Source organism: Heterodontus francisci, chromosome 2, assembly GCF_036365525.1.
Source record: "Heterodontus francisci isolate sHetFra1 chromosome 2, sHetFra1.hap1, whole genome shotgun sequence".
Taxonomy (NCBI): domain Eukaryota; kingdom Metazoa; phylum Chordata; class Chondrichthyes; order Heterodontiformes; family Heterodontidae; genus Heterodontus; species Heterodontus francisci.
Window position 1 is genome coordinate 113,468,731 of NC_090372.1, and position 12,870 is coordinate 113,481,600.

A 12,870-nucleotide genomic window follows, 5' to 3' on the forward strand; every position below is an offset into this window, starting at 1 on the left:
TGGCCCCAAATCCAATGGCCCTCTCGGCCTGATTCTCAGGGTCAGTCCTGTAGTGGGCATTGTCGCTGGCCCTCCTGAGCAGAGCATCGGTCGCCTCCTTGATGCAGCGGTGCACTGTGGATTGAGAGACCCCACACATGTCAATAAAGAAATAAGAAATTTACAGATGGATATGGATAGGTTAGGTGAATGAGCCAAAATTTGGCAGATGGAGTTTAACGTGGATAAGTGTGAGGTTATCCATTTTGGTCGGAAGAATAGAAAGGCAAATTATCTAAATGGAGAGAAACTTCAGAGTGCTTCGGTGCAGAGGGATCTGGGTGTCCTCATGCATGAATCGCAGAAAACTAGTTTGCAGCTGCAGCAGGTAATAAGGAAGGCAAATGGAATTTTGGCATTTATTGCTAAAGGAATAGAGTATAAAAGTAGGGAAGTGTAGCTGCAACTGTACAAGGCATTAGTGAGACCCCACCTGGAGTACTGCATACAGTTTTGGTCCCCTTACTTGAGGAGGGATGTAGTTGCATTGGAGGCAGTTCAAAGGAGGTTCACTAGATTGATTCCAGAGATGAGAGGGTTCGTCCTATGAAGAGAGATTGAGCAGTTTAGGCCTTTACTCTCTGGAGTTTAGAAGAATGAGAGGAGATCTAATTGAGGAATATAAGATGATTAAGGGGATTGACAAAGTAGACGTAGAGAGGATGTTTCCTCTACTGGGGGAATCCAGAACAAGAGTTCATAGTTTTAGGATAAGAGGAAGCAGATTTAAAACAGAGATGAGGAGAAATTACTTCTCTCAAAGGATCGTGAATCTGTGGAATTCACTACCCCAGAGTGCGGTGGATGCCAGGACATTGGGTAAATTCGAAGAGGAGATAGAGAGATTTTTAATTAGTAATGGGTTGAAGGGTTATGGAGAACAGGCAGAAAAGTGGAGTTGAGGCCAAGATGAGATCAGCCATGATCGTATTGAATGGCGGAGCAGGCTCGAGGGGCTAAATTGCCTACTCCTGCTCCTAGTTCTTATGTTCTTATGTCGCCGGTGGATCCCCGGAATGATCCAGAGGCATAAAAGTTTAGGGCCACAGTAATTTTGAGGGCTTCAGGCATAGGGTGACCACCAAAACCCATTAGTTGCAAATCATCATTCAGCAGTGCGCAGAAGTGTGTGATGGCCTCTCTGGACATATGCAGTTGTTACTGGCGCTGACACTGACATCAACTGAGTCTTACAGAGTCTTTGCCTTGGTGGCTGCTGCTGCTCCCATCTAGGAGCTTCCTCTTGAGCTGTACCTGCCTCTTGGGCCTACCTCTGGCAGAGATGCCTCATTACTGCAAGGGGATCCAGGAAATCAGGGTGAATCATACCCATCTCTATGCTACTTGTAACTACGGATTCCTTTAAAAGGTCAAGTACACCTATCTGGGTAGAAATTTGTGTTAATTGCTGCTTCGGCAGTATTCCAGCACGTGCTCTATAGTATGGCTTGATATTGCCCTCACAACTTTTAAATAAGTGCGAGCCATCATGACCATCTGAACACCATTTGAGTTGCCTGCACTGGACCCTCGACAAAATCAACTTATACAGTTTCCCAGTTCTGCCAACTCCACCACCACCCCCTCCCACACCCCCCAAACAGTGTATCCACTTGCAGAGTTCCAACCTCCCCTCACATCCAACAATATCCACTTGCAAAGTTCACCGCTTCCCCCACCCCCCCAACAGTATACACTTGCAGAGTTCCAATCTCCCCTCACACCTGCAGATTAACAGTGGCAATGTCCGATGTTAAAACAAATTTAATAGGATAACAAGGCATAACTTACCTAACCTTTGCAGGCATCGAGGACTCGCGTCTTGGTGGAGCCAGCTTTTCAAAGATGGGAAATTAAAGGCACCTGAATGCCACATGTCATGCAGAAGATTGCAAACGGCTGGTAGGATTGCGGCGAATTACATTCTAATTCGTGCAAAAAGGTATTTAACATATTTAAAGTACGGTCCCGTCACAGAGTGGCGGAGGTGCCACCATGGAACTTTGCCACCTCCAAGTAAATTGGAGACCGACATTACGGTGTCAGGTTCCATGGCAGACAAATCCGCGCCAATTCTTTGCACCCCCCCACCGCCACAACCCTCCCCACCATAGAACCCGCCTTCAGCCTGAGCACAAAATCCAGCCCATGTTTGATTTGGCTGACACAAAAGACAGCACAAGTTTCAGCTTTCTAACATGTGCTTCACTCTGTAAGCATCCATCTTTATTCTCATGTGGGTGTGTGGCCCTAGCCACTGGAGGGAGCCACTATAAATACTCACATCAAGTCACATGCAGGGTCTTAAAGGTGGCCTGCTCTGGGAATCACAACAGCACAACAAACAAGCTATTTTCTTCTTACTTATCATAACAGTAGTATATTGCTGTATCTCAAACAGACAAAATGACATCATGATTACTTTCAACCAATAAAAGGAAATTCCTTTCTCACTATAGGGAAGTATGGTGTGCATATGGCACCTTCTCTGACTCTCCTATATTAGGAACTTATGGAGGTGAGCCAAACTTCTGCAATTCCCGCAGCTCAACTTTGCAGACCTTATTTCATAAATCAGGGGCCTGGAGTTTCTATTCAATTAAGCATTTTTTTTGAGCCATTCCCCCAATATTGGTGTAACCGGTGCAGAAGATCTTGGAATTTTAAGTCTGAATTGCATCTTTTTTGCTCGTTTTAAAAATATCGTGCTTGAAGTAGGCCCCGCTCACAAAACTGTCCACAACCCTAGGGTCAATTGATAACCATTGTGAGTTTCCACTAATTGCGCTTGTTTGCTGGCCTCAATGCTCCAAACATTAAGCTAGATCTTTTAGATGCAAGGACACTAATACGTATGTTTTGAAAAGTTTAACATTTTTGGGGGGAACCTACTGATTACTGTACCCCAATGTAACTAGAAAATAGTTCTGTTTTAAAAAAAAAATCATTTTCAGTAATTTAAAATCTGGCTACTCAGAGGTGGGTTAGTTTAGTTTAGAGATACAGCACTGAAACAGGCCCTTCGGCCCACCGAGTCTGTGCCGACCATCAACCACCCACCTATACTAATCCTACACTAATTCCATATACCTACCACATCCCCACCTGTCCCTATATTCCCCTACCACCTACCTATACTAGGGGCAATTGCTAATGGCCAATTTACCTATCAACCTGCAAGTCTTTGGCATGTGGGAGGAAACTGGAGCACCCGGAGGAAACCAACGCAGACACAGGGAGAACTTGCAAACTCCACACAGGCAGTACCCAGAATTGAACCCGGGTCGCTGGAGCTGTGAGGCTGTGGTGCTAACCACTGCGCCACTGTGCACTGACGCTGTGATTTAAAATGCTTATTTTTGTGATAGATCCATCTTCAGCCATATTATTCAAACTATGCCAAGTTACCACTCTTAAATATATCAATTTATTTTTTTAAAACATACTCTTTAAAAGAAAATACATTATAAAACACTGCTTAATTGCTTTGGTTCATGGCAGATTTTGCATCGAGCGACATGCAAATGAATTTGAGAGGAGACTTTTCAAAACAAGCACAATTTACACCAGAATCGCCGATTGTACCCAAAGCAGAAACTCGGCACCAGTATGTTTAAGGTGTGGAAACACAACAACTGGCATTTATATAGTTCTTTAACATAGAAGAATGTCACAAGCTGCTTCCCGGAAGTGCAAGGAAAATAAATCAGGCAAAAAAGTATATCTAAAGAAGATACACTGAAAAAGTGTTTTTGGCAGGAAAAGTTATTGGCAAACATTTTTATATGCAATCATTTTAATTATAATTCTGTGAGCTGTTAATTTAGATACAAGTATCAATGCACTTGAAGTCTGAATAGGGCTCAACTAATGAATGCAGGTTCAAACTATTAATAACAATTTTCCTTCATTTAGAATGATAAATATAAATGTGACGAAAGCTTCACCTGATTTATTTCTGTATGTTTTACTTTAACTCTATCTACTTAAGTCTTGTTTGAATTGGAAGGCTTCTTTGTTGTTTCTATAGCTTTGTCGAGATGTTTAAGATGAAGCATGTAGAAGACACGACTCTGGGTGTAAGGATTGTGAGAATGGAATGGAAAGAAAATTATGTATTTATGGAAACAGTACAAAGACAATTCATAAAAGATGAATTTACACTAAAATGGTTGCCAAGGTTTCCTCTAAAAGCATGGCGTTAAGAAGGTGGGGAGTAGTATGAAGCATGAATAATTACAAGTCCTGAAAGCAACCTGGATGACACATTGTAGGATGAGCACACATAAATATTAAATAATTGCCATAAATGCAATACTTAATGAAAATAAATTTAAATGACCCATGCTTCAATTTTATTTTGCATATACTGGATGACATTTACATTAAATAATTGTCCCTCATGCAAATGCAGCACAGGTGTTCAAGTACACAAAGCCATGGAAATAATGGAATATCAAAGGGCCTGGAGTGTTTATAATCCTGATTTATACAAAATGATTTTATTCATGCCCTCTTATCGAGTGTAAACATAATGTAAACCAAGTACCATCATCCATTGAATATTTTGTACCTGGGTTGATTGACAGCATGTGCTTGTTACTTCTCCAACTGGCACAGGACTCTGCAACATTTGCTTTTCATTTGCTGTTTCTCCTGTAACCAAATAAATCAACAAGTATAAGCTAATTCTTTCATAATATGGTAAGGTCTTGCTGACGAAGCCTACTTCAGCACAGGAATGATTTGGAACCACATACTGAAATTGTCTCAGCGGCAAAGCTCACTGGCAAACCAACACAGAGCAGGAAATGGGTCTTCTCCCTTCTCTTCCCTTGCCCCATAACTCACTGTGAAGGACCAATTTTAGGTGGATCTGTTAGTTGGGCTGGGGTGGGGGAGGGGAGATAGAAGCTGCTTTTATTACTCAAACTAGGGTTGCATTCCCTGGAATTCCGAAGGTTAAGGGGTGATTTAACCAAAGTTTTCAAGATATTAAGGGGGATAGAAAGGGTAGATAAAGAGAAACTATTTCCACCGGCTGGGGAGTCGAAGACTAAGGGCCATAGACTAATAATTAGAGCCTGAATTTTCAGGAGTGAAATTAGGAAAAACTTCTAAAAGGGCAGTAGAAGTTTGGAACTAGTTTTTGCAAACTGCAATTGATGCTAAATCAATTGTAAATTTTAAATCTGAGGTTCATAGATTTTTGTTAACTAAAGGTATTAAGTGATAAGGGGCAAAGGCAGGTGTATGGAGTTAAATTGAAGATCAGCCATGAGGTCAGGCTCGAGGGGCTAAATGACCTACTTCTGTTCGAATGGTCCTGTTTTTGTACTGTTATGAGTAGTTTATTTTCATATAAATATTAATTTGAATTATGTAATTCAGTACATTTTAAAATTTGATTTTTTTTCCCAATTCAGTTCTGCAACTGTTATGAAGCAAAGATTTAAACAACTGTAAAACCTTAACAAATTTGAACAAAAACATGAAGCTCTTTAATAATTATCCTTAAATAAATAAGCCGCTGCTTAATACAGCAGAAATGATTATCTTTTGTATTGTATACTACCATGTTGTAATGTTATAACACATAATTTTTACTTAATTAAGGCAAATTGCCAAACCTCTCAAACCTTTGGAGCTCAGAGCCTGGATGCATTTTTCTCAAGGACAGTACTGTTTTGCTGATGGCTGAAAATGTCAATGAAAAAATAACTAAAACACTAACAGAACCAAGTTGGGGGTCAGTGAAATTTGCTGGAAGGTTTGGTAAATTCTGCAATTTTTGTGCAATCTGCAAATATTTAGTGTAATCTATTCCCCATACTTTAGTATTAATCACAAGAAAACATGTAGAAAGTACTAATTTATGAAACAACATCATATACTACCACATTCAATCACTGTAGCAACAACAATTTGTACAGCATCTCTAATGTAATAAAACATCCCAAGGTGCTTCACAGGCTCCCTTGAAGAGAGGTTACTTTGGTTGGGGGAAGCCAGGGCCAGGCAGGCAGGCAGGCAGGCTTCGGCAATCGGGGGATTGTGGTGCACTGACAATGGCCATTGCCACAGGGGGGCTCCTCCATGGACCATGGAATGCCCATCAAGGAGTGTGTCCATCAACCCCAGAACCGCTGGGAGGCCGCCAGAGTTTACCTGGTGGTCTCCTCGTGTGAAGGCAGGCCCTCCCCACTTGGACAAAATGCCTGCAGGAGTGGGAAATGGCCCTTATTTGGCCACTTAAGTGGCTCAATTGGACGCCCAGTGGCTGTTGTACCATCAAAGTTCCCACTGCTGGCAATATGGCATGGTGGCAGGAAGACATTGGGCTGAACTCCCGATGCCTTCTCCCGCCATATTGCCAGCCCTCCCACCTCCCAGCCAGTATCCAATCTGCCAGGAAAATTCAGCCCTTCTGTTTGGTAAGAGTGGGAGCAAAATAAATTTAAAAATTGATACACATGGTGTATAAAATTCTGAGAAGAAAGCAAATTTAATTTGGACAGTGCAAGTGTTGGAGTTCATCCTGAGATTTTCCCTAGACATGAAATCCTATCAGCATCCAGTAAACATTCCCACCACCAGCCATGATCTTATCAAACGGCAGAGAAGGCTCGAAGGGCTGAAGGCCCTACTCTTGCTCCTAAGTCAAATGTTTCTATCTGATCTTATAGCCACAGTATTTATATGCCTGGTCCAGTTAAGTTTCTGGTCAATGGTGATGGTGGGGAATTCAGCGATGATAATAATCAAGGAAAGATGACTAGATTCTTTCTCATGGGAGATGGCCTGGCGCTTGTGTGGCATGAATGTTATTTGCCACTCATCAGTCTAAGCCCGAATGTTTTCCAGGTCTTGATGCATGTGGGCATGGACTGCTTTAGTATCTGAGGAGTTGCGAATGGTACTGAACACTGCAATGAACAGCGAACATCCCCACTTCTGACCTTAAGTTAGAGGGAAGGTAATTAATGAAACAGCTGAAGATGGTTGGGCCTAGGTCACTGCCCTGAAGAACTCATACAGCAATATCCCAGGGCTAAGATGATTCTGGTTGTTGGAGGCCAACCATCTTCCTTTGTGCTAGGTATGACTCCAACAAGTGGAGAGTTTACCCCGATTCCCATTGACTTCAATTTTGCTAGGGCCCTTTGATGTCACACTCAGTCAAATGCTGCCATGATGTCAAGGGCAGTCATTTTCACCTCACCTCTTGAACTCAGCTCTTTTGTCCATGTTTAAACCAAGGCTGTAATGAGGTCTGGAGCCGAATGCCCCTGACAGAACCCAAACTGAGCATTAGCGAGCAGGTTATTGCTGAGTATGTTCCGCTTGATAGCACTGTCAACAACATCTTCCATCAACTCTGCTGATGATTGAGAGCAGACTGATGGGGCTGCAATTGACCAGATTGGTTTTGTCCTGCTTTTTGCAAACAGAACAAAGCTGGGCAATTTTCCACAGTCGGGTAAATGCCAGTGTTTGTTGTAGCTGTACTGGAACAGCTTGGCTAGGGAGGAGCACAAATCTTCAGTACTACAGCCAGGATGTTGTCAGGGCCCACAGCCTTTACTGTACCTAGTGCCTTCAGCCTATTCTTGATATCATGTGGAGTGAATCAAATTGGCTGAAGACTGCCACCCGTGATGCTGGGGACATCAGAAGGAGGCAGAAATGAATCATCCACTTGGCATTGAAGGTAGCTACAAATGTTTCAGCCTGGTCTTTTGCTCTCATGTACTCAGCTCCCCCATCAAGGATGGGGATGCTCATGGAGACTCCTCCAGCCAGTTGCTTAATTGTCCACCACCATTAACAACTGAACTTGGCAGGACTGCAGAGCTTTGAGCTGATCCATTTGTTGTGGGATTACTTAGCTCTATCGGTAGCATACTGCTTCTGCTGTCTAGCATGCAAATAGTCCTATCTTGCAGCTTCATCAGGTTGGCCCCTCATTTTTAGGTATGCCTAGTGCTGCTCAAGTCATGCTCCCCTACATTCCTCATTAAGCCAGGTTTGGTTCACTGGCTTAATGGTAATGGTAGAGTGAGGGATATGCCAGGCCATGATGTTACACATTGTGGTTGAATAGAATTCTGCTGCTGCTGATAGCCCACAGCGCCTCATGGATGCCCATTTTTGAGCCACTAGATCTGTTCTGAATCTAACCCATTTAGCATGATGGTGCATGTCATCAGTGTGAAGACGGTACTTTGTCTCCACAAGGACTGTGCAGTGGTCGCTCCTACCAGTACTGTCATGGACAGATGCATCTGCACCAGGTAGGTTGGTAAGGACGAGGTCAAGTAGGTTTTTCTCCATGCTGGTTTTCTCAACACCAGCCACAGGCCCAGACTGGCAGATATGTCCTTCAGGACTCGGTCGGCTCCCTCTGTCGTGGTGCTACCTAGCCAGTCTTGGTGATTGACATTGATGTCCCTCACCCAGAGTACATTTTATGCTCTTGCTCTCGTCAGTGCTTCTTCCAAGTGGTGTTCAACATGGAGGAGCACAAATTCATCAGATGAGGGAGGGTGGTAGGTGATAATCAGCAGGAGGTTTCCTTGCCTAAGTTTGGTCTGATGCCATGAGACTTCATGGGGTCCAGAATCAATGTTGGGGACTCCCAAGGCCACTCCCTCATGACTGCATACCACTGTGTCACCACTTCTGGTGGATCTGTCCTGATGGTGGGACAGGACATACCCAGGGATGGTGATGGAAGGGTCTGGGACAAGGGCTGTAGGTATTATTCTGAGAGCTGAATTTTCAGGAGTCCCCAAAGTCGAGAATGGAGGTGGGCCAGGGGGATTTCGGAAACACCGGCACAAGCCAGCGTTTCAGTTACAGGCCGCCTTTCCTGGTGCCGACAATGATAACAAGGAGTTGGGGGTGGGGGGTGGTGTTGAGGACAAGACAGGAATCCCGCTCTTCTCCCTATTGAGAACAATTAAATTGGTTAAAAAGCTTGTTAAGAACTTGTTGAAGGGGGAGGGTGGAATCTTTAAAGGGGCACACAGGGGTTGGAAGATGTCAGTTTCTGATCAGCTGAAGGGAGGGTACAAAGAGGGGAGTCAGTCAAGGCTGCCCTGGGGCATCACCTGGCCTCAGTGTGGCAAAGGGGTACTCAGAATTTGCTAAGGAGGTACTTTTGATGTTGCACAGGTGGTAGGTAGAGTAGGCACTCCAAGTGGGCATTGAACAGGGTCATCACCAACCCCCCACCGGCACTGCAGGGGCAGATGAGCAGGGACAAGGTTACCATGGGCTATTGGGTGGCCACCTGTCCAAATGGAAGGCTGCAGCTTGAAATGAGGCCACATACATCAAACTTTGGGGCCAGTGGCAATGAGGGGCAAAATACCCTCTGCAGGAAGGGCAGAATTTCAGGCATCAGAAGGGCACGGGAGAAGAGGGGCAGGAAGGCAACAAAGATAAAACCCTCAACACAGGATCTACCACCAAAGATGGAGCAACCTGGAGATGACCGGGAACCAGTGCTGCAGGACCCTGCAACTCTCCAGGCAGATGGTCACAGACATCTGTGCCCTCATCGCCAAAGACCTCGCACCTCGCAGCACTGGTCACCATGACCTGCCAGTGGCTGTCAGTAACTGTGGCCTTGAACTTCGTCACTTCTGGCTCCCTTCCAAGGTTCAGCTGTAGACCTTAGAGGCATCTCAAAAACAGCTGCACACCACTGCAGCGCGCTGGTCACTAATGCCCACTTTGCCAGAGGTGGGCGGCACATTCATTTACTGACAGACATGGCCTCACAGGGACAGACAGCATTGGGTTTCGCCTCCATCGCTGGATTCCCCCAGCTGCAGGGCAACATCAGTTGCCCCCAAGTGGCCATCAAGGCACCCAGTGACTGGTCACTGAGATCCATCAACACCAAGGGCTTCCACTCCCACAATATCCAACTGGTCTGTGAACACACAAGAGCTTCCTCCATGGGTGCACACGCTTTCCTGGCAGCTGCCATGACTCCTTCATCCTCCACCAGTCTAGGCTGCCTCAGATCTTCACTTCACCCCCCAAAGTGGATCTTAGAGAACAAGGGATGTTCCTTGAAGTGATGGCTACTGACCCCTCTATGGGAGCCTCAGAGATGATACAACCAATGCCACCTGCTCAGTGGGATAACTACTGAGCAGGCCATGGGGTTTATGAAGATGCAATTTTGGACGGCACCTTCCAATACCTTCTGCAAAGGTTGCAGTCATTGTGGTGGTCTACTGCGCTCTCCATTACACGGCCCTCCAGAGAGATGTGGACCTTGAAGATGATGAGGCCATGGAAGGAGACAGCTCTTCGGGGAGAAGCATGAGCAGGAGGTGATAGGAGGGGGTGGTGAGAGGAGGAGGAGGAGGAAGAGGGGGTGGAGGGAGATGACGCTGAACAGAGAGGTCCCCTGCTGCATGTCAAGGTGCCCTCCTTCTGCCACCCCCTGGGAAGAGGATGTCCCTCATTTCCCTCACGGTATAAAGCATTAGATCCAGGTCAGCATCAGCCAATGGCTTCCTTGCGACATTTCACTTCCCTCAGTGGAAGGCTTCCACACAAACCGCAGATCTCTCCCTCAGGACAACCAGAAGCCTCAGTGATGGCTGCCATGCGAGTCTAAATGAGTCCCAAATTACATCTGACCTGCCTTCGTTCCCGCCCCCACTGGCTCTAAACGGACAGGAAACCCGCCTCCATACCAATTAAGGGCCTCCCCATGCGAAAATCTTAACTTCAATCAGTTTCCCAACGGAGGCGGGTTTCTGACCTGAAAACGACCCCAGTTCGTGCTTCCCGCCTCTGCGGTGAAAATTCAGCCCTTAGGGTATGACTATGTCAGGATGTTGTTTGACTAGTCTGTGGGACAGCTCTCCTAATTTTGGCATAAGTCCCCAGATGCCCATAAAACAGACAGAAGTGGCATGAATACAAATCGGTGAGCGACAGGAAACCGAGTAGCTGTGGTAGCTGTGAACGGTTGTTTTTCGGACTGGAGGAAGGTATATAGTGGAGTTCACCAGGGCCTGGAGCCCCTGCTTTTCTTGAAATATATTAATGACCTGGACATGGGTATACAGGGCCCAATTTCAACATTTGTAGATGACACAAAATTTAGAAATATTGTGAACAGTGAGGATAGTAATATACTTCAAGAGGACATAGACAGCTTAGTGGAATGGGCAGACAAGTGGCAGATGAAATTTAAGTAAAAAAAAAGTGAGAAGTAATTAATTTTGATGGAAGAAAGAGGAGATGCATTATAAATAATAGGGTACAATTCTAAAGGGGTGCAGGAGCAGAGGGACCTGGGCGTATATGTGCACAAATCATTGAAGGTTATGGGGCAGGTTGAGAAAGTGATTAATAAAGCATATGGGATCCTGGGTTTTATAAATAGGGGCATAGAATACAAAAACAAGGAAGTTATGATAAACCTAGGGACGGCACAGTGGCGCAGTGGTTAGCACCGCAGCCTCACAGCTCCAGCGACCCGGGTTCAATTCTGGGTACTGCCTGTGTGGAGTTTGCAAGTTCTCCCTGTGTCTGCGTGGGTTTCCTCCGGGTGCTCCGGTTTCCTCCCACAGCCAAAAGACTTGCAGGTTGATAGGTAAATTGGCCATTATAAATTGCCCCTAGTAGAGGTAGGTGGTAGGGGATTATAGGGACAGGTGAGGATGTGGTAGGAATATGGGATTAGAGTAGGATTAGTATATATGGGTGGTTAATGGTCGGCACAGACTCAGTGGGCCGAAGGGCCTGTTTCAGTGCTGTATCTCTAAATCTAAATCTAAAAACACTGGTTTGGTCTCAACTAGAGTAATGTGTCCAGTTCTGGGCACCACTCTTTCAGAAGGATGTTAAGGATGAAAGGGTGCACAAAAGATTCACGAGAATGGTTCCAGGGATGAGAAACTTCAGTTTTGTGGAGGTTGGAAAGCTGAGTCTGTTCTCCTTGGAGAAGAGAAGATTAAGAGCAGATTTGATAGAGGTGCTCAAAATCATGAGGGCTCTGGACAGAGAAGATGGGGAGAAATTGTTCCCAGTGGCCGAAGGATCCAGAACCAGAGGACACTGATTTAAGGTGATTGACAAAAGAAGTAACAGCAACATGAGGAAAAAACTTTTTTTTTTTAATACATAGCGAGCGGTTAGGATCCAGAATGCACTACCTGAGAGTGTGATGGAGGCAGATTCAATTGGGGCCTTCAAAAGTGAACTGAATAATTATCTGAAGAGAAAAGAATTTCCAGGGGTACGGGGAAAAGGACAGGGAGTGGAACTAGTTAATCTGTTCTTAGAGAGAGTCAGCATGGACACGACGGGCAAAATTACTCATTCTATGATTCTATGTTAGTGAGGAGGACTTTGCAGGGTCAACTGGGCAGGGTGTGCCTTTTCTACAGCCTAGGTCAATGCTGAGTGATTTTATTCTTTAATTTTTCTGTAGTAGTTTGATTCAATTGAGTGGCTTGCCAGACCATTTAGAGGACAGTCAAGAGTCAACCATATTGCACGTGTAGGCCAGACCGAGTCAGGACAGCAAATTTCCTTACCTGAAGGGAAAAGGACATCAGTGAACCAGATGGGTTTTTATGTCAACCCGGTAGTTTCATGATCATCATTACTGAGACTAGCTTTTCATTCCAGATTTATTAGTTAATTGAATTTAAATTGCCCCAGCTGCCCTGGTGGGATTTGAACACATGTCCCTGGACCCTCTGGATCACTAGTCGAGTTGCATTGCCACAATGCTGCTGTCCCCCTGCTGACACTTGGGAAAGTGGGATAGCACTACAATTGGCCTTATTT

General features: G+C 45.1%; 1 protein-coding gene across 1 annotated transcript in view; it reads right to left on the reverse strand.

Annotated features, from left to right (window-relative positions):
• The window catches only part of umad1 (UBAP1-MVB12-associated (UMA) domain containing 1), a 151,117-nt gene that overhangs the window by 44,209 nt on the left and 94,038 nt on the right, over positions 1-12,870 (reverse strand). Inside the window, exon 2 of the mRNA XM_068009655.1 lies at positions 4,613-4,695. Coding sequence (XP_067865756.1) covers positions 4,613-4,695 — 83 coding nt within the window. The remainder of the gene's footprint in view (positions 1-4,612; positions 4,696-12,870) is intronic.